The sequence below is a fragment of the Microcaecilia unicolor genome, chromosome 3, assembly GCF_901765095.1.
Source record: "Microcaecilia unicolor chromosome 3, aMicUni1.1, whole genome shotgun sequence".
In the NCBI taxonomy this organism is placed as follows: domain Eukaryota; kingdom Metazoa; phylum Chordata; class Amphibia; order Gymnophiona; family Siphonopidae; genus Microcaecilia; species Microcaecilia unicolor.
In genome coordinates this window covers 1,752,565-1,779,636 of record NC_044033.1, presented here as the reverse complement: position 1 = coordinate 1,779,636, position 27,072 = coordinate 1,752,565, and the positions used below count along the sequence as shown (strand labels likewise).

Genomic DNA, 27,072 nt, shown 5'->3' with positions numbered 1-27,072 from the left:
ACACCCTGACACCAGTTGCTAGAAGTAGAATTTTGAATGTTTGAGCTAGGGAGGGGTGGAAGGGGGGAGTTGATAAGGGGGGGAGGGGGGGAAATTTGAAAATGTTGAAATATGGGAATGTTAACATACATGGTTGTAGATTGAAGATTTGCTTGTAAATATTGTTTTGAAGTTTACAATAAATATGATTAAAAAAAATAAGTTACTGTTTTTGTATAAGATAGAGAGGGGGAGGGTACCTAAACTAATTCAGGAATAAACTTTCCTGTTAAAAAGTATAGAATTTTACAAGCCCTTAAGCAGCATAAAGCACAAATTGTTTGAGTTCATTGATAAAGAACAGGGGTTCTCAACCCAGTACTCGGGGAAACACCCGGCTGGTCAGGTTTTCAGGATATCCACAATGAATATACATGAGATAGATTGACGCACAACTCTCTCTCATGCATATTCATTGTGGGTATCCTGAAAACCTTACTGGCTGGATGTGTCCCGAGGCCTGGGTTGAAAACCCCTGCCTTAGAGAATTTTCAATCTTCTAGATATACTTTTATGTTGAAGTGGGAGCGGGATTTAGGGGCAGTTTTTACATCAAGGGATTGGAAACTGATTTTCAGGGAAGTTAAAAGAGCATCTGCCTGTGTGTTGGTACAAGATAATGCCTATAAGGTAGTAACACAATGGTATTATACACCTGATGAATTAAAAGCAATGTTTCCATCAGTGTCAGATAGATGTTGGCATTGTGGGGTGGAAGTGGGAATGTTTTTCATCTGTGATGGTCTTGTGGGATTTGTAAAGAGCTATCTGCTGTGATGGGCATGGCTTTTCTGGCTTCTCCTCAAAGCTATTCTTCAGTAGGTTAACAGCTAAGGGGGGTTGGGTACCTGTTGATGGTTTGGTGATGTGCTGAAGGAACCGTGGCACCTGCACTGGGGATGGTATTGGAGGAAGAGGGATGGGGTGAGGGGTTAGGAGTTTGGCGTTACACGTGATTGTGATATATGATGATACAGAGTATGAGGAATTAAGGGATGATGTTCTGAATTTGGGGGGTTTTGACATCTTTGTTGAGTGTTTTGTTCATCTATATTGGATAATTGTTATGCTGTTTTGCATTGCAATGCTTTATTAATAAAAAAAATATTGAAGTTAAAAAAAGAAGGTTTGGATGACTTCCTAAAAAAAAAATCCATAAGCCATTATTAAGATGGACTTGGCGAAATAAAAACGTACTGTTTTGGGATCTTGCCAGATACTTGAGACCTGGATTGGCCACTGTTACAAACAGGATGCTGGGCTTGATGAACCTTCGGTCTGTCCCAGTATGGCAACTTTTATGGAGTACTAATTTTAGGAAATGGAAACAGTTCCAGGATGCATAGAGACCCTCTTCTATTGGGAATCAATGCCACAAAGATGAGAAGTTTGGTGCTGAATGTTATTTATTAAGAAATTTGCCTTGACCCCAACAATGACTAGATACAATAGGAAGAAATCACTGGTGGAAAGGGGGTTGGTGTTGGGGAGGGGTAGGCTTTATGGGAAGATGAGGGGTTGAGGTTTAGGATGGAGGGGCTGTCTGGAGGTTGGGTAATGTGGTGAGATGGCCCAATTTAGCTGTTGGTACATGCAAGAAACTCACATGCACAAGCTTGGGAGTGGAATTTAATAGTACTGGGCGCTTTTGGTTTGAATTCTTAATGTTTTGTTGTAGGGCTTGGGTTGTGAAAGAAGGATGGTGGGCAGAGGGAGGTGTGGGGGGGGGAGGTAAGAAAAAGCAAAAATTAAAGGGGTAAATATTTATTTATTTTTATTTTATTTTTGTTACATTTGTACCCCGCACTTTTTCCCACTCATGGCAGGCTCAATGCGGCAGGCAATGGAGGGTTAAATGACTTGCCCAGAGTCACAAGGAGCTGCCTGTGCCAGGAATCGAACTCAGTTGATTTAGCTGGCGGTGATCAGTACATTTTTTCACTGCCACTGGCCTTATCCCACCTCTAGGCCTCAGCATCAAACATGTGCGGACAGCCAGCACTTACTGGTTAAAAGCCAATGTTCAGCTGGACAAAGACAGGACTGTGTCTTACATGATCTGATTTGTCCAGTTAAGTGCTGAATATTTGCACTTAACCAGGTAAATGTAGACTCTGCCCCGTCTCTGACCCCAGACCACCAACATGGCGGTTAGAGGGGATAGTCAGCAGCCTGTCTGGTTAAATTGCTTTGAAATTCAACTCCAAAGAAGCTGTTCTGAGGGCATTTTCCAGCATTGTTCAATTGTAGCACTTCAAGCTGTTGTTACTGATGGCAGATAAAAAAACTATTTATCATTGAACTTTTTCAATTAAAAAGGTTAAAAAAAAAAAGACTGAAAATTGCTTCTCTGACAGCATAAACTAGGTGCATTAATGGGTTTTAGTACCAGTATCTAATATGTAAAGCATTTTGGATGTATCAGAGAACGGCAGGATATCAAGAATCTAATAAACAGAAACAGAACAAAATCCCAACACAGTGGCAATGAGGGAGTAGAGCCGGGCTGTGCATTTTGAAGGGGGGTAGAAGCACAGCTGGAGAAGGGGACTCACTCTGAGCCTCCATCCTCAGAAAGGATTCTGAAATGTTAGACCAACGTTAAGAGGTATCCTCTGAAATTAAGGGGTAACACTTTGCAGCAACTCCCCAGATGTGAAATGAAGGAACATTTTCTGGCAGCCAGATCAGAAGGAAACTGGCCACGTTTTGAGAAGATTTTCAGGGATATGATGACAGCGCCACATGTTAAGAGAAAACAGTAATCTAGATATTTGTGGCGGACAGCCAGGGTTTGGGGTAGGAAGGACATTTTCCACTACTGCAGAATTATCTTTCTCATTGACCCCTGAATTATTAAACAGAGGAAACTGTGAGGTTCTCAGCAGACCTTTAGTATATATAGCATCCATCTCTGAATATTTCATATTCCGCAGCAGCAGTGGAGGGAGTGTTGGGCAACAAGCAGGATTACTGAGTGGACAGCTTCAATTGATACAAGTGTCATTCCTGGTGCAGGCAGATGAATGGACCTGCAGAAGAGGAAGGACAGTCCAGCAGCCATGAACAGCCCCTGTAGTTCCAGTAGCTGTGAAAGGCAAGAGGTGGGAAGAGCCTGCTTTCTTAGGCCACTGGAGAATAAGAGAGGTTGGGGTAGACTTATGACTAGAAGATGCCCAGCAGGTGCAGCTACAGAGTCCAGGCAACAGGCGGCTGGTCCAGGAGTTAGTCAGAGGAACGCAGCGAGTTGGATGTTGACAAGTTACTGGTGCTCATACTCAGACTTCGAGTCTCAGTCAGTGAACTCCGAGATTTCTAAAGAAGGAAAAGAAAAGATCTCCATGTGAGTAGAAAAAACACATTTTAAACAATTACAACACACCATCCACCCCCTATTCCATCTAAAATACTGCAGCACAACCTGCTCCCTGTCCTCTTTGCCATCTCTAACACTGCAGGCATCCTTCCCTCTTCCCTGCAGTTTAACACCGCAACCGGGGTCAGCTCAAAACAACCTGCTACCCAAGGTGAAAGATGAAACTGTGCATCTCCCCTCAGAGATCTGCTGAATGTAGGGCTAGGTGGCAGGGGCATAGCTATGGGTAAGTCTCAGCATGCCAGTCAGGTGCCTTGCCTTATGCATTGGTTACCCCTATGATTTACTTGGTGTTCCACTCCTTCAGCAACTGCCCTCCTGCCTGCCTTGCTTGTTGCTGTTTGGGCCTGGAGTCAGGCTTCGGGGGACACTACAAGTTTATCTCTGCCTCAACGTCCCTGCGGCTGCCACTGCTCTATTACAAGCAGCTCTTCTGGCTCTGCTCTTGTTTCCTGCCCCCATGCACCGGATACAGCATGGTTCAGTTCAGCTCGGCTTTGTGGCAAAATCATCCCCTGCTGTGGAGCTGGGAGATCCGGCACTGCTTTTTATATTTAAATCTTTTTATTGGCAAACAAAATACAACAGTCTGGCATTAAACCACCAGATAACAATTGCAAAACTCTTCCAATAAACACAATGCACCATTCCAATTCTACAAGAAATTTTCTTCTTTTCTCCCCCCCTCCCCCTCCTTCCCCCCCCCCCACTCCCAACTATAATCACCCCCCAAAAGGCCACTAGTAAGCTGATGCATGCATTTGTAACTTTTTCTCCCAATTATCCTTCCCTCCAACCTTACCACACTTGAGAAATGATACGATAACAAAAAACAAAAAAAGGAAGAACCACAAGGCTATCAAAGTCTATTTAGTATAAAACTACGAGCCTTTGAGGACAGCGACTGTATATAAAAGTCCCATATCTCCAGAAATACTTTCTTTCTCTTTGGGGAGGATCCACCACCCAGCGTTTCCGGAGCTGCTTTTTAAAACTTAGCTGGCTGCGGGGAGTGCATTTGCTGACGATATTTTAGTCCACCTCACTAACCCCCCAAGACTCGCTATCTGCATTGTTGGAAACTTTTCAGGAATATGGGGATCATGTGGGTTTTAAATTAAATCTTGCTAAATCAGAGGCCCTCCCCTCATCATTACGGCTGTGCACGCATTACGTTAGGTGGATTACATTGGGCGAATCATTCCTTTCAATATCTAGAGATTCATTTGGGTATGGAGCTTTCAAGATATCTATACTTTGAATTTAGGTAAGTTGCTGGAAGTCACTACAAATCAACTAGTCAATTGGCGGGATTTACCCTTGACATTAATTGGTAGAATTAGTTTAGTCCGTATGGTAATATTTCCTAAATGGCTTTATGTCTTACAAACTCTTCCCCTCTGTTTATTGCAGAAAGATGTGAAACGTGTTTACCGTATAGACTCCCATTTTTGTTGGGCAGGCAAGAAACCTAAATTGCAGTATCATAGTAACACTAGTAAAAAAGCCCCGTTTCTGATGCAAATGAAACGGGGGCTAGCAATGTTTTCTTCTGTGTGCATGTGGGAGTGTGTGTGTCCCTGCCCTCTGGCCTCTCTCCCCTCCCCCCTCTGAGTCCTTCACTGTTACAGAGCCAGCGATTTGATTTCCTGCTCTGCTGTTTTCCTTCACTGACTGTGTTACAGAGAGGGCGGGGCAGACACTCATAGGGAAACCGGATATCTCGCCCCCTTCACACTTCCGGCTGGAGGCTTCATAGAACGTTGGTGTTGCTTTTTATATAGAGAGATAGTAAATGACAGCAGATAGACATAAACAGTCCATCCAGTCTGCCCAACAAGATAAACTCATTTTACATGGTATGTGATACTTTATACCTGAGTTTGATTTGTCCTTGCCATTCTCAGGGCTCAGACCATAGAAGTCTGCCCAGCACTGTTCTTGCACTAAAAGTTCTGAAGATTCCGGAATCCTAAAGAGTTAAAAGATTCTGGAATCCCAATAAGTAGCAACATTCCATGTAGAACCCCAAAGAGTAACATAGTAACATAGTAAATGACAGCAGATAAAGACCTAAACAGTCCATACAGTCTGCCCAACAAGATAAACTCATTTCACATGGTATGCAATACCTTATACCCGAGTTTGATTTGTCCTTGCCTTTCTCAGGGCACAAACCGTAGAAGTCTGCCCAGCACTGTTCTTGTACTAAAAGTTCTGGAGCTAATGTCGAAGCCCCTTAAAATTTAAACTCTAGCCCATCCCTATCTATTCAATCACGATCAGGGCACAGACCGTAGAAGTCTGCCCAGCACTGTTCTTGTACTAAAAGTTCTGAAGATTCCGGAATCCTAAAGAGTTACAAGATTCCGGAATCCCAATTAGTAGCAACATTCCATGTAACATAGTAACATAGTAAATGACGACAGATAAAGACTTGAATGGTCCATCCAGTCTGCCCAACAAGATAAACTCATTTTACATGGTATGTGATACTTTATACCCAAGTTTGATTTGTCCTTGCCATTCTCAGGGCACAGACTGTAGAAGTCTGCCCAGCACTCTTCTTGTACTAAAAGTTCTGAAGCTAACGTCAAAGCCCCTTAAAATTTACACTCTAGCCCATCCATATCTATTCAGTTACGATCAGCGCGTAGACCATAGAAGTCTTCCCAGCACTGGTTTTGCTTACCAATTACCGGTGTTGCCACCCAATCTCTGCTAAGATTCCATAGATCCATTTCTTCTAAACAGGATTCCTTTGTGTTTATCCCACGCATGTTTGAATTCCATTACCGTTTTCATCTCCACCACCTCCCACGGGAGGGCATTCCATGTATCCACCACCCTTTCCGTGAAAAAATAATTCCTGCCATTACACCTGAGTCTGCCCCCCTTCAACCTCAATTCATGTCCTCTAGTTCTACCGCCTTCCCGTCTCCAGGAAAGGTTTGTTTGCGGATTAATACCTTTAAACATATTTGAACGTCTGTATCATGTCACCTCTGTTTCTCCTTTCCTCCAAGGTATACATGTTCAGGTCGGCAATCTCTCCTTGTACGGTTTGGCAACACAAATCCCATACCCCCTCCCCCCCTCCCCTTCTCGTGCGCCCTGTGGAACGCCCACTCGATCTGCAACAAACTTCCCTTCACCCACGATCTCTTCATCTCCCATTCCCTTCAACTGCTCGCCCTAACTGAAACCCGGCTCACCCCTGATGACTCTGCCTCAATCGCAGCCCTATGCCACGGAGGTTATCTTTTCTCCCATTCGTCCCGCCCAGTTGGCCGCGGTGGCGGCGTCGGGCTACTACTTTCGCCCTCCTGCAGTTTTCAACCTCTCCACCTATTAATCCGCAAACGAATCTTTTCCGGAGATGGGAAGGCGGTAGAACAAGACGACATGAAATGAGATTGAAGGGGGGCAGACTCAGGAAAGATGTCAGGAAGTATTTTTTCACGGAGAGGGTGGTAGACGCTTGGAATGCCCTCCCGCGGGAGGTGGTGGAGATGAAAACGGTAACGGACTTCAAACATGCGTGGGATATGCATAGAGGAATCCTGTGCAGAAGGAATGGATCCTCAGAAGCTTAGCTGAAATTGGGTGGCGGAGCAGGTGGGGGGAAGAGGGGGTGGTGGTTGGGAGGCGAGGATAGGGGAGGGCAGACTTATACGGTCTGTACCAGAGCCGGTGATGGGAGGCGGGACTGGTGGTTGGGAGGCGGGACTGGTGGTTGGGAGGCGGGAAATACTGCTGGGCAGACTTATATGGTCTGTGCCCTGAAAAGGACAGGTACAAATTCAAGGTAAGGTATACACATATGAGTTTGTCTTGGGCAGACTGGATGGACCATGCAGGTCTTTTTCTGCCGTCATCTACTATGTTACCTCAGTCTCACTGCTTCTCATCCTTTGAAGTTCACTCCATCCGTCTATTCCACCCACTGCCACTCAGAGTTGCAGTCATTTACCGCCCCCCTGATAAATCCTTCCCTTCCTTCCTTACTGACTTCGATGCCTGGCTCTCCGTTTTTCTTGAGCCCTCATCCCTCATTCTTGGTGACTTCAACATTCACACTGATAACCCATCCGACTCATATGTTTCTCAGTTCCTCACTCTTACCTCCTCCTTCAACCTCCAACTGAGCCCCACCACCCCTACTCACAAATCTGGCCACTGTCTTGATCTCGTCCTCTCTTCTACTTGCTCACCCTCCAGTTTCTGCGTTTCAGCTCTTCCTATCTCTGACCATCACCTAATCACATTCACACTTCAGCACCCTCCCCCTCAATCTCGCCCAACACTAACTACTACGTCCAGAAATCTCCAGGCTGTTGACCCCCCCACCTTATCCTCTAGTATCTCTGATCTCCTCCCTTCCATCATGTCCTCCAAATCTGTTGACAAAGCTGTCTCCACTTACAATGCCACTCTCTCCTCTGCTCTAGACACCCTTGCACCGTCCATCTCCCGTCCCACAAGGCGTACCAATCCCCAGCCCTGGCTGACCCCTTGCACCCGATACCTTCGCTCCTGCGCCCGTTCGGCTGAACGCCTCTGGAGGAAATCTCGCGCCCATACTGACATCATTCACGTCAAATTCATGCTATCCTCCTTCCAATCCTCCCTATTCCTCGCTAAACAGGACTATTACACCCAACTGACTAATTCCCTCAGCTCTAACCCACATCGTCTCTTCGCCACCCTCAACTCCCTCCTCAAAGTGCCCTCCGCTCCCACCCCCCCCTCTCTCCCCAATCTCTGGCCGACTACTTCTGTGACAAGGTCCAGAAGATCAACCTCGAATTCACCACCAAACCTTCTCCTCCTCTTCATCCTATAACCCACTCTCTCAACCAACCTACCCAGGCCTACTTCTCCTCTTTTCCTGATATCACCGAAGAGGAAACTGCCCACCTCCTCTCCTCCTCAAAATCCACCACCTGTTCCTCAGACCCCATCCCCACCAACTTACTTAACACCATCACTCCTACTATCACCCTCACCATCTGTCATATCCTCAACCTCTCTTTCACTGCAACAGTCCCGGACACCTTCAAGCATGCTGTGGTCACACCACTCCTCAAAAAACCATCGCTTGACCCTACCTGTCCCTCCAACTACCGCCCCATTTCCCTCCTACCCTTCCTCTCCAAAATACTTGAACGTGCCATTCACAGCCGCTGCATTGATTTCCTCTCCACTCATGCCATCCTCGATCTGCTTCAATCCGGCTTTCGCCCCCTACACTCGACAGAAACGGCACTATCTAAGGTCTGCAATGACCTGTTCCTCGCCAAATCCAAAGGTCACTACTCCATCCTCATCCTCCTCGACCTATCCGCCGCTTTTGACACTGTCAATCACAACCTACTTCTTGACACACTGTCCTCCTTTGGGTTCCAGGGCTCTGTCCTCTCCTGGTTCTCCTCTTATCTCTCCCATCGTACCTTCAGAGTACACTCTCATGGTTCGTCCTCCTCCCCTATCCCGCTCTCTGTTGGAGTTCCTCAGGGATCTGTCCTTGGGCAACTTTGTTTTTCAATCTACACCTCTTCCTTAGGCTCCCTGATCTCTTCTCATGGTTTCCACTATCATCTTTATGCTGACGACACCCAGCTTTCTCTCTCCACACCAGAAATCACTGCGGAAACCCAGGCCAAGGTATCGGCCTGCTTATCCGACATTGCTGCCTGGATGTCCAACCGCCACCTGAAACTGAACATGGCCAAGACTGAACTTATTGTTTTCCCACCCAAACCCACTTCTCCTCTCCCTTCACTCTCTATCTCAGTTGATAACACCCTCATCGTCCCCGTCTCATCTGCCCGCAACCTCGGTGTCATCTTCGACTCCTCCCTCTCCTTCTCTGCGCATATCCAGCAGATAGCCAAGACCTGTCGCTTCTTCCTCTATAACATTAGCAAAATTTGCCCCTTCCTCTCCGAGCACACCACCCAAACTCTCATCCACTCTCTCATTACCTCTCGCCTTGACTACTGCAACCTACGCCTCACCGGCCTCCCACTTAGCCATCTATCCCCCCTTCAGTCCATTCAGAACTCTGCCGCACGTCTTATCTTCCGCCTTAACCGATATACTCATATCACCCCTCTCCTCAAGTCACTTCACTGGCTTCCGATCAGATACCGCATACAGTTCAAGCTTCTCCTACTCACCTACAAATGCACTCGATCTGCAGCCCCTCCTTACCTCTCTACCCTCATCTCCCCTTACGTCCCTACCCGTAACCTCCGCTCTCAAGACAGATCCCTCCTTTCAGTACCCTTCTCCACCACCGCCAACTCTAGGCTTCGCCCTTTCTGCTTCGCCTCACCCCATGCTTGGAACAAACTCCCTGAGCCCATACGCCGGGCCCCCTCCCTACCCATCTTCAAATCATTGCTCAAAGCCCACCTCTTCAATGTCACCTTCAGCACCTAATCACTACACCTCTTCTCAGGAAATCTCAACTACCCCAACTTGACATTTTGTCCTTTAGATTGTAAGCTCTTCTGAGCAGGGACCGTCCTTATTCGTTAATTTGTACAGCGCTGCGTAACCCTAGTAGCGCTCTAGAAACGTTAAGTAGTAGTAGTAGTAGTATACCCCTCTCTATGCAGCCTGCCATCCTTCTGGCCACGGCCATCACCTTGCCACATTGTTTCTTCACCTTCAGATCCTCGGACATCAACACCCCAAGGTCTCTCTCCTGAGATGAGCTTGCTAATCTTTCCCCTCCTATCCGGTATCTCTCTTTTGGGTTTCTGCACCCCAAGTGCATCACTCTGCACGTCTTGGCATTAAATTTTAACTCACTACTATGTCTTAGAATTAAACAAATTATTCAAAAGCAACAACTCACTGCAAAAAAACATCTCTCACAAAGTGATATGTGTATTAATGTGCTCAGTCCGTACCCATTCCTACCATTATATCCCCAAAAGGAATATGTGGCAGTGTCACAGATGGAACTATCATAGCACATTAGGTATTCCGCCTCCTTACATTGTGTATGTGCATACAACAGAACCGTCCTCGGCTCCTCTAATGTTGATCATTTCCGAATCATTAAATTCAAACATATGTGCACATATATACTGCAATCTATAATAAATCCTAGTTCCTATATACTCATCTACACCCTAGTTAAACAACATTCAGTATACATGGCACTACATATGTTAGATTACTCAAAACACATACGACACAGATTTCTAAGTATTAAGACATAAGGAGATACAATACAACGTGCTAGAAAATACTGCATGTAACACCCCACATATACTTCCCTTGAGGATATAGCGTGCTCAAACTTCATGTACTCCACTCATAATCCGTTCATCCTGTCCAATCTCACAATTTCAAATGAAGGTTCCCTTTGACTCTGGCTGAATTTCGCGTTGCATCATCAGAAAGGGAATAAAACTTTCCACAAAATCAATGTCGGACACAAAACCCTCGGGGTAACCTTTTTTTTTTTAGATATCTCTGAATCTAAACTTTCTGTTTCACGACTTCATAAAGCACTAAAGTGGGAGCCTAGGAAAGATCTTGAGGTGGTTCATCAGAGGTGGACGGAAGATCTGGGAACTCCCCCGGGGGATTGGGACCTCCTGACAAAGTTTAAGCAAATACCCTCTATTGTCAGGTTCTCAGGTTCAGAGCCCGCGGGGCCGGGCTCTGGAGCAAACGTGAGCCCTTGAGCTGCTGATGAGGAGTGACAGCAGCAGGCAAAACCCACCAACCAACGCTGGGCAAGCACACTGGCACCGGCAGGGACTGCAGGCACCGCCCAGCAACCGGAACACACGGACTGGAATCCCCCGGACTGGAGGACACCGGACTGGAACACTGGACTGGAATTCCCCGGATTGGAACACTGGACTGGAGCACACTGGACTGGTCCGAACAGCTTCACCTGCACTTAGCTACTAAGCCCTCCAGGAGTTGAGCTCCTGGGTTCGAGTAGCCGGCAGGACTTGCCGGATACCGGATGACACAGGGACCAGGACAGGAAACAGAAGAGACAGCAGTGCTCCAAGGAACTGGACTAACCAGGGCACTCCTAGGCCTACACTAACAAAAGGACTTCCTAAGCCCTATACTAAACAGGAGCTCCTAAGCCCTGCTCAACAAAGGGACTACCTAAGCCCTAAACTAACAGAGCAGGGAACTAAATACACAAGCTAACACAGGTGCTACTAAGCACCAAACTACAAGCAGTGCTCTACAACTCTAAACTAACTAAGGTGCTCCTATGCACCAAACAACCAAAAGAGCTCCTAGCATTAAAAGGGAAGACAGGGAAGGCACAAGGAAAAAGCAGGAAAGCAAACACACGCTAGCAAAGGAGCTTCCTAAGCCCCCACGCTACAGCAGTGCACCACCACACTAACCTAACCCAGGTTCCACTAAGCACCAAGCTACTGACGTACTTCTCACAGCAAACTGAAGTGCTTTCTACAGCACCCAAAACCCAAACAGCAAAGACTGCAATGCTCCCAATAGCACAAACACCAGAAGTACTTCTAACAGCAAAATCTGTAGAGTTCCTAACACCAAACCCTGAAGTACTTCTAACAGCAACAGAGCTTCCAAAGCCCTACACACAGCAATGCTTCCAAACCAAGAGGGAAAAGCAGGGGAACCACCAGGGAAAAGCAGGAAAGCTAAACACACAAACACCAGTGCACACTGCACTAACACTAACCTGGACCTTAGCAAAATCAAGCAGGGAAACTAGACACAAAGTCAGAAGTGCACACTGCACCACCCTACCTAAAGCAAACACAACCGTTGCAAAGGCTCTGAAGGAAACAACACCACTTCCTTATCAAGGCCCTCCCTGATGATGTCACACTCCCTAGACCTAGGCAAAAGCACACTGACCCAGAGAGGCCCAACCCACACCAATGCAACACCGTGAAGCACTTGAAGCCAGTACACCCAAAGAGCGGTAGAGCTAACTCAGTCTACTCACACAGCTGTAGTAAAGTAAAACAATTAACCCCATGCTGCTGGAAGCTGCCAGCAGAGAGACAGAAAGGCATATTTTCAAAGCACTTAGCCTTCCAAAGTTCCATAGGTTTCTATGGAACTTTGGAAGGCTAAGTGCTTTGAAAATATGCCTGAGAGCCAGCTCAGAAAGGACAGAGAAAAGAAACAGAAGCCAGCTAAGAAGCTGACCCCCAGGAAAGAGGTAAGTTTGAGAGGGGTTCTGACCCCAATCATAACACTATCATGAAATGTGCAAGACTTCAGGAATGTTACTTTCGGGTCTTATACAGGGCTTACTTCACCCAACAACAATTGCATCACTCAGGTGGTACTCCATTCTCCATTGGCTTTTTGTATTAAATATGGTCAAGACATTAATACTTTTTTCCATTCACTTTGGTCATGCCCACTTATACAGGAATTTGGGGGCAAATTAGCTAGATACCTGGGACAGTAGACCAGCATTTATTGGATAAACCTGGGGCTTTCCGAGGGTCTGGAAAGGGCACTGCTCTTCTTTTTCATAAACTATCTTTGGTGAGATATTGGACAGTTCCAGAAACCCCAGAATATTGGCAATGGAGAAATCAAATCCAATCAGTTGACTATGAGGGAGGGCAGAGAGGCAAGGGGATCCCTTAAACGCTGCAAACTTTTTTTTGTTAGTCTGGGATTATTAAGTACATAAGTATTGCCATACTGGGAAAGACCAAAGGTCCATCAAGCCCAGCATCCTGTTTCCAACAGTGGCCAATCCAGGTCACAAATACCTGGCAAGATCCCAAAAAAGTACAAAACATTCTATACTGCTTATCCCCAAAATAGTGGATTTTCCCCAAGTCCATTTAATAATGGTCTATGGACTTTTCCTTTAGGAAGCCAGCCAAACCTTTTTTAAACTCTGCTAAGCTAACCGTCTTTACCACATTCTCTGGCAACGAATTCCAGAGTTTATCTGAGGGGTGCTACTACTACTACTACTAGTGTTACAGATAATGGGGGAAGGAAGGAGTGATGCAGGGGTCAGATGGCAGGGCAAAGCGGTATGTTGAATGTGTTGTGCTGCAGCAGGTGGGGGGGGGGAGGCTGTAACAGAGGTAAGATTAGGTGCTGGGCTTACATGACAGATCTGAGAGAATGGAAGCAGGGACTGAAAGGACAGTAGAAATAGGAAGAGAGAGTCACCTGTACATGGCCAAAGAGAGAGCAAATGGCTACCTTCGTTGTCTGACCCTGACTGCATGGAGGGAGCTGTGGGAGGCAGGGGGCCAGGAGGAGATGTATCTCTAACCGCACTGCCCTTTGCAGTGACCCAGTTGCACCAGTAACCGTAGACGCCAACATGGACAAGTCTTGGAGTAAGAGTTATGAGTTAGCCCTACGGCAGTAAGAGATGACGTGCACTGAAATTGGGAAGTGGCAGGGCAATGCTATGGGACGTGAGGACTGTGTCTGCCAGACGCGAAGGGATGGGGATAAGAGGGGTGGAGGAAATAGTGTTCCGTTGAATCCTCCCCTGTACCGCTGCCATCCTCCCTGTGCATTTGATGCATATCACACCACCCCCATGCTACGCACCTCATCAGATCCTGCCCCGATTAAAATTCCCACTGTCTTCCCAATGTCACACACAGCTGCTTCTGCTCTCCCACACGCTCTACACATAGTCCCCTGCCCCTACCCACCCTACCTCACCAGCCACCCCATACACACTCCTGCCCCAGGACTGACGTTGCCAGTCCTGGAGGGGCACTGTGGGGCCGATATCATGATTAAAGCCTGCTGCCAGTGCTGAACTGGGAAATTCAATGCCACACTATATCCAGCGATCAGCACTGAATTTCCGTGAAGAATACAACTAAGAAAATGTTCCACTCCATGTGGAAACTCAAAAAAGTAAAACCTTTCTTCCCAAGGATCGTTTTTCGGAACCTGGTACAGTCAATGGTACTTAGTCACCTGGACTATTGCAATGCACTTTACGCTGGCTGTAAAGAACAGACCATTAAGAAACTTCAAACAGCTCAGAATACCGCAGCCAGACTCATATTTGGAAAAACAAAATATGAAAGTGCAAAACCCTTAAGAGAGAAATTACACTGGCTCCCACTTAAAGAACGTATCGCGTTCAAGATCTGCACAATTGTTCATAAAATCATTTACGGAGATGCCCCGACCTACATGCTAGTCCTCGTGGACCTGCCACCCAGAAACGCTAAAAGATCTTCCCGCACTTTTCTTAATCTACACTTCCCCAGCTGTAAAGGATTAAAATACAGACTAACACATGCGACCAGCTTTTCATACATGAGCACAAAGCTGTGGAATGCACTACCAACTCACTTGAAAACAATTAATGAAATAACTAACTTTCGGAAATCTCTGAAAACCTACCTCTTTAACAAAGACTACCACGAGAATCCATAAACAACTATAACACAACACCACTTCACCCTTATCCCGAATGTCTTTTTCCTATAACTGCTTGATTAGATCTTCTTGTCTTCCTTGATATCTTGTAATACCAATTGTATTTTTATCCTGGAATGGCGATGCAATAACAGGTCTTTGTAAGCCACATTGAGCCTGCAAATAGGTGGGAAAATGTGGGATACAAGTGCAATAAATAAATAAATAAAATTTTTGGCCACCAGAACTTAACTGGTTAAGTTCCTAGTAGTTAAAGATAGGATTGCTGCTGTTTTTCTGGTACTATTTAACTGCTAAACCCAGTGCTAACTGGTTATATTGTGCAGGTCAGCCGCTATGCACTAACTGTAAATATTCAGCAGATATAACTGGTTATTTCCCCGCTGAATATTTGCGCTTAACCAGTTAAATGCTATTTAAGCGGTCAGCGGTCATTGCCAACTGGATAAAAAGCGCTGAATATCAGGGAGTAAACGGTAACGGAATTCAAACATGCATGGGATAAACATAAAGGAATCCTGTTCAGAAGGAATGGATCCTCAGGAGCTTAGCCAAGATTGGGTGGCAGAGCCGGTGGTGGGAGGCAGGGCTGGTGCCTGGGAGGTGGGGATAGTGCTGGGCAGACTTATACAGTCTGTGCCAGAGCCGATGGTTGGGAGGCAGGGCTGGTGCCTGGGAGGCGGGGATAGTGCTGGGCAGACTTATACAGTCTGTGCCAGAGCCGGTGGTGGGAGGCAGGGCTGGTGCCTGGGAGGCGGGGATAGTGCTGGGCAGACTTATACAGTCTGTGCCAGAGCAGGTGGTGGGAGGCGGGGATAGTGCTGGGCAGACTTATACGGTCTGTGCCAGAGCCGATGGTTGGGAGGCGGGGCTGGTGGTTGGGAGGCGGGGATAGTGCTGGTCAGACTTATACAGTCTGTGCCAGAACCGGTGGTGGGAGGCAGGGCTGGTGGTTGGGAGGCGGGGATAGTGCTGGGCAGACTTATACAGTCTGTGCCAGAACCGGTGGTGGGAGGCAGGGCTGGTGGTTGGGAGGCGGGGATAGTGCTGGTCAGACTTATACAGTCTGTGTGTCAGAACCGGTGGTGGGAGGCAGGGCTGGTGGTTGGGAGGCGGGGATAGTGCTGGGCAGACTTATACAGTCTGTGCCAGAGCAGGTGGTGGGAGGCGGGGATAGTGCTGGGCAGACTTATACGGTCTGTGCCAGAGCCGATGGTTGGGAGGCGGGGCTGGTGGTTGGGAGGCGGGGATAGTGCTGGGCAGACTTATACAGTCTGTGCCAGAACCGGTGGTGGGAGGCAAGACTGGTGGTTGGGAGGCGGGGATAGTGCTGGGCAGACTTATATGGTCTGTGCCAGATGAGGGGCTGGTGGTTGGGAGGCGGGGCTAGTGCTGGGCAGACTTATACGGTCTGTGCCAGAGCCGGTGGTGGGAGGCAGGGCTGGTGGTTGGGAGGCGGGGATAGTGCTGGGCAGACTTATACAGTCTGTGCCAGAACCGGTGGTGGGAGGCAGGGCTGGTGGTTGGGAGGTGGGGATAGTGCTGGTCAGACTTATACAGTCTGTGCCAGAACCGGTGGTGGGAGGCAGGGCTGGTGCCTGGGAGGCGGGGATAGTGCTGGGCAGACTTATACAGTCTGTGCCAGAACCGGTGGTGGGAGGCAGGGCTGGTGCCTGGGAGGCGGGGATAGTGCTGGGCAGACTTATACAGTCTGTGCCAGAGCAGGTGGTGGGAGGCGGGGATAGTGCTGGGCAGACTTATACGGTCTGTGCCAGAGCCGATGGTTGGGAGGCGGGGCTGGTGGTTAGGAGGCGGGGATAGTGCTGGGCAGACTTATACGGTCTGTGCCAGATGAGGGGCTGGTGGTTGGGAGGCGGGGCTAGTGCTGGGCAGACTTATACGGTCTGTGCCAGAGCCGGTGGTGGGAGGCAGGGCTGGTGGTTGGGAGGCGGGGATAGTGCTGGGCAGACTTATACAGTCTGTGCCAGAACCGGTGGTGGGAGGCAGGGCTGGTGGTTGGGAGGTGGGGATAGTGCTGGTCAGACTTATACAGTCTGTGCCAGAACCGGTGGTGGGAGGCAGGGCTGGTGCCTGGGAGGCGGGGATAGTGCTGGGCAGACTTATACAGTCTGTGCCAGAGCAGGTGGTGGGAGGCGGGGATAGTGCTGGGCAGACTTATACGGTCTGTGCCAGAGCCGATGGTTGGGAGGCGGGGCTGGTGGTTAGGAGGCGGGGATAGTGCTGGGCAGACTTATACGGTCTGTGCCAGATGAGGGGCTGGTGGTTGGGAGGCGGGGATAGTGCTGGGCAGACTTATACGGTCTGTGCCAGATGAGGGGCTGGTGGTTGGGAGGCGGGGCTAGTGCTGGGCAGACTTATACAGTCTGTGCCAGAACCGGTGGTGGGAGGCAGGGCTGGTGCCTGGGAGGCGGGGATAGTGCTGGGCAGACTTATACAGTCTGTGCCAGAGCAGGTGGTGGGAGGCGGGGATAGTGCTGGGCAGACTTACACGGTCTGTGCCCTGAAGAGGACAGGTACAAATCAAAGTAGGGTATACACAAAAAGTAGTACATATGAGTTTATCTTGTTGGGCAGACTGGATGGACCGTGCAGGTCTTTTTCTGCCGTCATCTACTATGTTACTATGTTTGTATGTAAGTGTGAGTAGTGTTTCTTGATGATGGATTTCCAAGTAAACAGTCTGCCCAACAGCTGTCCTGCAGCAACATAAACCACATCCTGTCAACATCAAGATTTTTTCCCACCTACTGTGGAATCTGTAGCATACAGAACATACCTTTCCACAGAAAGAAATCTGGTAGCACCTCAGTAACAGCAACACAAAACCCTTTCACTGCCAGATACTGTGGAGGTCTTTTACTAACAATTAGTTCATGTTATTTTCCATAGGCCTCATTTTATTCCTATGGGCCTTGCAGCAGAAAACATGAACTGTTCATTAGTACAAAAAAAAACCCTTTATGAAGTTACACTAAATCCTGAGAAGAAGCGTCTCAAATCCTACGCTACAAACCTTAACACCACCAATTCTGAACATACAAATATCAATAGCAATACCTTTAAAAAGGAAGCAGTGAATATATACAAAAGCAAGGTCCAGTTGGAAAAGCCAAACAATTCAGACTGATATAGATCCCCACATTAACTACATGCCAGAAGAATCTCTCAACTGGGTCACATAACACAACTCTTCCGTTGTACGATTCCCTAGTGTGGCTGTGCCACATGAACTTTATCTTAGCACAACATCACTTTGTATTTGTTTACACCGGAGTCTGTAACGCCTCTCCGGTACTATGTAAGCCACATTGAGCCTACAAATAGGTGGGAAAATGTGGGATATAAATGTAATAAATAAATACATTTGCAGAATTAGACTCCCAAAGAGAAGAGGCAATCAAGCAACGTGAAATGCCACAGGTTCATATTCACAGATAAAACTGGGGAAGGTAGGACATTTTCCCAACTCGGGCTGCAGGCTGACTTGGTCACAGTTCCCGATATCCTACATCTCTGCTCAAACCCGTGAGGCTGACAGGTGGAAGACATTCTTAGCACAGCTCATGGGGGTAGGAGGGTGATGACCACAGCTACAACAGCTGGAAGATATCCTTACCTATACCAGGTGGTTCTTATCTGTCAACATCTACTTAGTAAGGCCTTAGTAAGGATGGAGGAACTCCTGTCTCTCTAGGCACAGGGAAATGTTGTCCATTGGATCCAGGCTCTCTCTTGTACCACCCTACAGGGATATTCATGAACTTTCTTACCTCCAAGGACTCATCGCTGGATTTATTTAGGTAGCTCAGTGAAGCTGCTCGTTTCATGCTGAAAAAAATCAAACAGAAAAGCAAGTGTCAGAGGTCAGTGCTTCCTAGACCTATCCTTTATCCCCCCACCAAGAGAGCATCAGATTCCTTTCTATCCTCCTGGGAATAAAGGAATGAATGAAGAGACCCTCTCTTTGTGGGTCTCTCCTCATCCTCTCTGCTTTCTCTCCTTGAGTGTGCAGCAATGAATCTTCTCTCTTCTTCCCTTCCACTCTCTCCTAGGGGTTGCAAGACTGGATTTCTCCTTTTCCCCTTCTACTCTCTCCCCCTGGTAAATGTAGGAAACTGTCTTCTCCCTCCTCCCCCCAGAGGTTGCAGTGGATCTGTTTTTGCCCTTTCTCTGTCCCTGGACTTCCTGGCAATGAAGGAACAGGTCTCTCCCTTTCCTTTGTGCACAACAGGAAAGCTGGAGGGGCAGGAAGGGAGAAAGGCCTGGATGGGAAGGAGTAGTTCTCTGAGGGATTCCCACCCTGGGGAGAGGAACACTACTAGTGCGTTAAGAGAAAGGAAGACACAGAGAGAAGCACAGGCCACAGAGAGGCAAATCACAATGAGAACAACAAAGGAGCAAATGGGAATGAAGGCAGGGAGTTATGGAGAGAAGCAGCTGGGGAGGGAAGGAAGGAGACCAGGATTGTAGGCTGATGGCTTCATGAGTCATACTTAGTATTTCTGGATTCCAGAGGCCCATTTCCTTGTAGTTTCTTCACTAGCATTTCACTGCTTCTTCTGAGCGCATCTCGTATCTTTCCGAAAGAGCCGCTGCGCTGCAGTGTACCACTCCCATCCTGCCGAGTAGATACAGAGCCGCACTGTTCATTCTGCCAACACCCCCAAACTGCAGTGCGAGACTGCCCCAAGGCTGCAACATCACTGCTGCAGCAGAACATTGGGAGAGGAATTGGGAAAGTGCAAAGAGATACTATTTATAGTAAGGCTGCTCACTCGCTCACCCTCTCACAGGCTGGGACACTCACTCCTGCTACAAGCTCATGCCACAGACACATCAGGGGCTGTCTCATTCCTACAAGTTAGAGAATGGCACGGGAAGGGGACAGAGCCCGTAGGAATGGGGACAAACTTTGTCCCCGTGTCATTCTCTATTTTGAAGGCTATTAATGAATTGGACAGTTATTTATGTTCAAGTGATGCAGGCAATGATGTTTTCATTTTTTGGAAAAACAAGCTGGCCACAATTGGCAAAATTTGCATGAGGGATCCTGTACATCCTGCTACCAACACATCTTCTAAGAAGACATCTTCTATTGCAGGAAGGACTGTGGAAGTCAGCAGAGCTAGACTCAATCCTGAGATTGTTGATGACTTCTTATCCATCCACAGATTAAAAAATCATAACAGTGCTTCAAAGGGCATATTTCTCCCCTCTAGGGCATACAGAATGGGTTGTATTTCGTACCCCTGGACTTTTTAATAGGGTGGATTAGGATTCCTTGGGGTAGTAGAAGTCAGCCATTGTTAGGGATGGAAGAGTGGTGGGAGGGTTATTATAGCTGCTAGTTATTATTATTGTTTTCTATTTGTAATTTATACACAACAGTTGCACAGCATATTGTTCCTTTTCATACTTTAATAAAAAGATTTAAATATAAAATCATTAAGTGTTCAAGGCAGGGGCGTAGCTGCTATGGGGCCACGGGGGCCTGGGCCCTCGTAGATTTGGGCCTGGACCCCCCTGCCGGCGACCATCCCAACCCCCCCTCCCGCCACCAACCCGCTGCCTGCTACCTTTGCTGGTGGGGGACCCCAACCCCCGCCAGCCGAAGTCTTCTTCCATTGTTTGGTTTCTTTTACGTCCTGCATGTACAACATGCAGGACGTCAGTCTCACAGAAACAGAACAAAGCCCTGCAGATTGCAAGGCTTCATTCTGTTTCTGTGAGTCTGACGTCGGACGTCAGACTCAGTCAGAAACCAAACGAAGGAAGAAGACTTTGGCTGGCGGGGGTTGGGGTCCCCCACCAGCAAAGGTAGGCAACGGCGGGCAGGGGGGTCGAGAGGGTCATCGGCGGGGGGGGGGGGAGTCAAATTTGTTGGAGGTGTCGGCAATGGTAGGTGGGCGGGGCAGGGTGTCGGCAATGGCTGTCTGGCTGGTGGGGGGGGGGGGGGTCAGCGGTGCCAGGGGGGGCTAAAATGTGCCCCTTCACCTCGGCTCTGGATCCCCCTACTGTTGAAGTCTGGCTACGCCCCTGGTTCAAGGCTACTTTAGATGAGGACAGAATCTGCGGGGACGGAACAGGGACAGAGTGGGGACAAACTTTGTCCCCATGTCATTCTCTACTACGAGTCATGTATGAGCAGTCTCCTTCTTGCAGCAGTAGTGATAATTCTCTTAGGCCTTTCATTGATTTCAGCAGTATATAGGAAAGTCCAAACTAGGTGTGGGAAATAACTTTAACACCTTCCCAACAGTCAGGCATGGTAAATCGATCCAGAAAATAAAAAACATCTGAAGGAAATGTCTTGGCAGTGATGGTGACAGAAAGTGGACCCTGAAGCAGAGCCAGCGCTCAAACTGGTGCTGCCTTTGTTTAATTAAGACAAGTTATATTTCACCTCATTTTTTTCTATATAATTGAGTGAGCAATGATGCAGTATCTACTGGGCAAGCCATAAGCTTTATATTTGGCTGAATCGACATCATAGCCCTGCAGTTGATGGTCACAAATATATACAATTTTTTATTCTGCACAGATTTATTATACCCGAGTGTTGGAAAGGTGCTATTGTGTATGGTTTCATCTACTTCAAGACACTCAGGTGTTTATTGTACCACAAACACAAGCCCCTCACTCAGTTCCTGGATACAAACTACTTCCCCCCTCCCACCACGATCAACCCAGTTCCTCTAAATCACTTACCACATCTTTTTTTTCTCCGTTTTTCTGTGATAAGTACATGAGTATTGCCACAATGGATTAGACCAAAGGTCCATCAAGCCCAGTATCCTATTTCTAACAGTGGCCAATCTTGATTACAAGTACCTGGCAGAATCCCAAACAGTGGCAAGAGCCCATGCTTCAGGGATAAGTAGTGGCTTTCCCTAGGTCTAACTTCATAACAGTTTATGAACTTTTCCTCCAGGAATTTGCCCAAACTTTTTTTTTTAATCCAGCTACACTGTTTTACCACTTGATCCGACAATGAGTTCCAGAGCTTAACAATATGCTAAGTAAAAACATATATTCTCTTATATGTTTTTAAATGTGCCAATATGAACCTTCATGGAGTGTCCCCTACTCCAGACCTTCTCAACCCAGTCCTCAGGGCACACCAAGTCCCATCGTGTTTTCTGGATATCCACTATGAATATGCACGAGATATATTTGCATACCAAGGAGGAAGTGCATGCTGATCTCTCTCATGGATATCCTGAAAACCCAATCAGCATGCCCTGCCCTAGTACATAAGTATTGTCACACCGGGACAGACCAAAGGTCCATCAAACACAGTGTCCTGTTTCCAACAGTGGCCAATCCAGGTCAAAAATACCTGGCAAGATCCCCAAAACGTTCAACTCATTTTATGCTGCTTATCCCAGAAATAAGCAGTGGATTTTCTCAAGTCAATTTAATAATGGTCTATGGACTTTTCTTTTAGGAAGCCGTCCAGACCCTTTTTAAACCCCGCTAAGCTAACCGCCTTTACCACATTCTCTGGCAATGAATTCCAGAGTTTAATTACACGTTGAGTGAAGAAAAAGTTTCTCCGATTCGTATTAAATTTACTACTTTGTAGCTTCATCGCTTGCCCCCTAGTCCTAGTATGTTTGGAAAGAGTAAACAAGCGATTCACGTCTACCTGTTCAACTCCACTCATTATTTTATAGACCTCTATCATATCTCCCCTCAGTAGTCTTTTCTCTAAGCTGAAGAGCTTTAGCCGCTTTAGCATTTTCTCATAGGGAAGTCAGCCCATCCCCTTTATCATTTGTTCTTTTTGAAAGAGTAAACCATCAATTCACATAAATTCACATGTACCTATTCCACTCCACTTATCGTTTTACAGATCTCAGTCATATCTCCCCCTCAGTTGTCTCTTCTCCAAGTTTCACCACTGTGCCAAGTCTTCTCCATTTGGAGGTAATGGCTCTCACTGTGGTCAGTGGAGTCCCAAATCTTTTGAGATGGTTTTGTAACCCTTTCACAACTATAGCGCTCTCGTAGAAACTTTGTGGTAAACTACTTCACTATCACAGTAAGGTTCACTATAGAGTGAGGTTTAGATTCAGCAGAGTTGGCTGCAGTCAAGTCAGAGTTTAATCAGTTGAATCTAATTATCTATTAAATATGGTCAGTTGGTTGGTTGTGAGTAACTAAGGAAGCAGCTAGTTTTTCACATGGGTGATATGGGTGTTGGATAAAACAGTGATAGAATTAAACAATGCGTGGGATACACACAAAGGATCCCTAAATAGAAAAAGGATAGTATCAAAACTTAACACATCAACAGCTATAAGCTCATTTATGATGGGCAGCTCCAGCCATGGGGAAGTGAAGCCTGTGCCAGACTATGTCCCTTACAAGGCCTGGAGAGGGCTTCGATGGGAACCCCAGTAGTGGGAAATTGAGAACAATGTCGGATAGACGTCTATGGCTCTAGAGGTCAGCCAAGGCTGGGGTTTAGTATTTCATACCACATCCACATCGTATGAGTGCAGGTCTTGTGTATCTCCGTGGGGGAAGGGAAGACACTGTATAGTGGAACTTAGCAAGTAAAATGTTGTAATAATACTATTGGATTGTGGTTCAATAACAGTTTGATTATGAGTGTGACTGTTGCGTAGACTGGAAGAATTCTTCTGCTTTAGGCAGACATAAAAACCTTCACTTGAGCCCGCTGGAACCAGATCCCTGGCAGGGAACTTACAAGCCATAGGGGAAGGGTAGGCACCAGCTTACTTAAGGGGTGATGGTGAAAGCCGCAGCTCTACTGTGAAATTGTCATAAAACTTTCATGGCATGCTATAAATCAAAGAGCATGCAAATTATTGCCATGTTAAAATTGCAACAGTAATCCACAGCTCATTGTAAAATGTCAGTGCCTAAGTGGTGACTGGTTCAGGCATTGACAGGAAGGGCGACATTAAAAAAAAAAAAAAAAAAAAACTTGAGTGGATCTGCATCAGCTCTGGGCAGGCCTCCCCCCCCCCCCCCCCACCCGATACAACGATTTGACTAAAAATAATAATTCCTGTTGTCTAGTGGCAACCCCCCCCCCCCCCCACTCCCTGGTGTCTAGTGGCACCCCCTTACCCACTTGATCCTATCCCCATGTACCTCCACCCCCCCACTCCCTGGTAAATAGAAGCATCCCCTCCCCTTGACTCCCAAAAAATAATCCCTGGTGTCTAGTCGCACCCCCACCCCTCTCCCCCTGGTACCTTCAATCTCTCACACTAAAAAATGCAAACCCCATTTCCTGGTGTTCGTAGTGGCATCCCCCTACCAATTCAACCTCTGCCCAAGGTACCCGTGCACTCCCCTGGGATACCCACTTGCTCCTGCCTCTGGCCCTCATCTTGCCCCTCATGGTTCATCCTGGGGATACACTGGGTGGGGCCAGTTTACCATATAAGGGAAAACATCTTATATAGCAAATAGAGTTTGTCCCAGAGAATATCCCCTTTGGAGGAATGCACATTAATAACTGAAGAAGCTAGGGGAGCTGACTTTTTTTCCTTATCTGAAAAGGGAGGTGGGTGAGTGTCTGCTGCTCCCCCTTCAGGGGAGGTCGTAGTGGCAGGATGTTGCCTCAGAAGTGCAGTCCAGATCTTCCCTCCTTTTTTAGCCTCAGGGGGATAAAGGCCAGTAAGAGGAAATATAATCACTCTAATAAACGATGGCCCAGTGCAGGGGTTTGGTTTTATCTGGATGTTTTTGAGAAAGACCCTTGAACAAGCCTATAACACACTCAAAAGGAAGGGGAAGTACATAAGTAATGCCACACTGGGAAAAGACCAAGGGTCCATCGAGCCCAGCATCCTGTCCACAACAGCGGCCAATCCAGGCCAAGGGCACCTGGCGACCTTCCCAAACGTACAAACATTCTATACAATCAAGCCATTGTGACATCACTAATGAGGTTGGCTCTTATTGGTGGAATGAGCCACTATGACATCACAATAGGTTAAATCACTGCTCTATGTAATAAAAGTGAGCCAAGTAGAGGACATAAGTACATAAGTAATGCCACACTGGGAAAAGACCAAGGGTCCATCGAGCCCAGCATCCCGTCCATGACAGCGGCCAATCCAGGCCAAGGGCACCTGGCAATCTTCCCAAACGTACAAACATTCTATACATGTTGTTCCTAGAATTGGGGATTTTTCCCAAGTCCATTTAGTAGTGGTTTATGGACTTATCCTTTAGGAAACTGTCTAACCCCTTTTTAAACTCTGCCAAGTTAACCGCCTTCACCACGTTCTCTGGCAACGAATTCCAGAGTTTACGCGTTGGGTGAAGAAAAGTTTTCTCCAATTTGTTTTAAATTTACTACAGTGTAGTTTCATCGCATGCCCCCTAGGGGAAATGGGACTTGATATACTACTACTACTACTATTTAGCATTTCTATAGCGCTACAAGGCATACGCAGCGCTGCACAAACATACCCTTCCCCTATGGCTTGTAAGTTCCCTGCCAGGGATCTGGTTCCAGCGGGCTCAAGTGAAGGTTTTTATGTCTGCCTAAAGCAGAAGAATTCTTCCAGTCTACGCAACAGTCACACTCATAATCAAACTGTTATTGAACCACAATCCAATAGTATTATTACAACATTTTACTTGCTAAGTTCCACTATACAGTGTCTTCCCTTCCCCCACGGAGATTACTGGATTACTGTAACATGCTGCCCTCTTCACATTTGCTTAAATAACTGCACTCTGTGAAGAACACTGCCATTAGGATTCTTTATTCTACAACAAAATATGACCATGTTACTCCCCTTCTAGTTCAATATTGGCTGCCAATTCGGTTAGAATTCACTTTAAATTATTAACACTTGCTCGTATGGAATTTCATAGCAGCATTGCCTTCCTACCTCTCATACTACTACTACTTATCATTTCTATAGTGCTACAAGATGTACGCAGTGCTCTCATCACTACTCATCCCTCACACACCAGTGAGAACGATGTATTCCTTACACAAGAGCTGTCTATTTATTCCCCCCATAAAACACACACACTTTGACTCCACAAGGCAGTGTGCCTTTTTTTTAATTATTATTATTGTTATTTAGCACCCTCCCTGTGGAACTTGCTTCCTGGGGATGTGTGTCAAGGCCTCTTCGGTTTGCTTACCCAAGTCTCGCACAGCCTCTGGCAACGCATTCAGGTTCTGGTCGCACTCCTCTTTCCTCTCTCCCCCCATGCATATTATCTTTCTGCCCCAACCTCTCTGCTGTTCTTGTTTTTGTCCTATTTCTTCTTTACTATACTACACGATTCTTGTATTCCACTAAGGCAGAGCAGATTCTAAGCGGATTACAAACAAGAATTCCTTCATTCAGGAGAATTATAATAGAAACATCTAAAAACTTAAATCTAAACTACGTGCCTCATCATCGCTAGAAGACATCTTTTCCAACAAACAAAAAATGACTTTAGCACTTTGCAATAAGCACAGTACATGTTCCTTTTTGTATTTTGACTGTAAACCGATTTGTGTTATATGTGATACCTAATAAACTATAATCCAAAAGAACACTGCAGCAAGACAGGGTGGGGATGCTAAGTTTTGCTGGGGGGTGGTGGGAGCTGAAGTTGACATTGGATAGTCTCACTCTCAAGCACCAGTAAAGCCTTCATGTTGAAAGGCAGCAATACATGGAGCCTGATTCTGAACACATTGGAGGGCTATAAATTGTAATTTGGAATAATCCGATGAGCACCCCAGGTGGAGGGTGGGTGGGTATGTATTTACAGCATAGGTGAAGAGGCCCCCTTTGGCTGCACAATCAATAAATTCTATCTTGCTCATTCCTGGTATTGCAAGGTTTGGATTTACTGAAGTAACAAGGGCAGAGAGTGGAAATTAGTGGCCTAGTGGTTAGAGCACCCATCTTGCAATCCAGAGGTGGCCGGTTCAAATCCCACCGCTGCTCCTTGTGATCTTGGGCAAGTCACGTAACCCTCCATTGCCTCCGGTACAAACTTAGATTGTGAGTCCTCCTGAGACAGAGAAATATCCAGAGTACCTGAATATAACTCACTTTGAGCTACTACGGAAAAAGGTGTGAGCGAAATCTAAATAAATAAACATTAAAAGCCTACTGCCTTGTAGCTTATAAAGAGCACCAGTGTCAGTAAGGAGGGTTAGAATAGCTAAGTGTACATACTTTGAGAATTATTCATGC

At 46.8% G+C, this 27,072-nt stretch overlaps 1 protein-coding gene across 1 annotated transcript in view; it reads right to left on the bottom strand.

Moving 5' to 3' along the window:
• Positions 1 to 1,894: 1,894 nt before the first annotated feature.
• The window catches only part of KLC4 (kinesin light chain 4), a 230,714-nt gene continuing 205,536 nt past the window's right edge, over positions 1,895 to 27,072 (bottom strand). The window contains exons 14-16 of the mRNA XM_030195691.1: positions 19,363 to 19,487; positions 18,640 to 18,697; positions 1,895 to 3,354 (exon numbers count right to left, since the gene is read on the bottom strand). Coding sequence (XP_030051551.1) covers positions 3,265 to 3,354; positions 18,640 to 18,697; positions 19,363 to 19,487 — 273 coding nt within the window. The 3' untranslated portion in view covers positions 1,895 to 3,264. The remainder of the gene's footprint in view (positions 3,355 to 18,639; positions 18,698 to 19,362; positions 19,488 to 27,072) is intronic.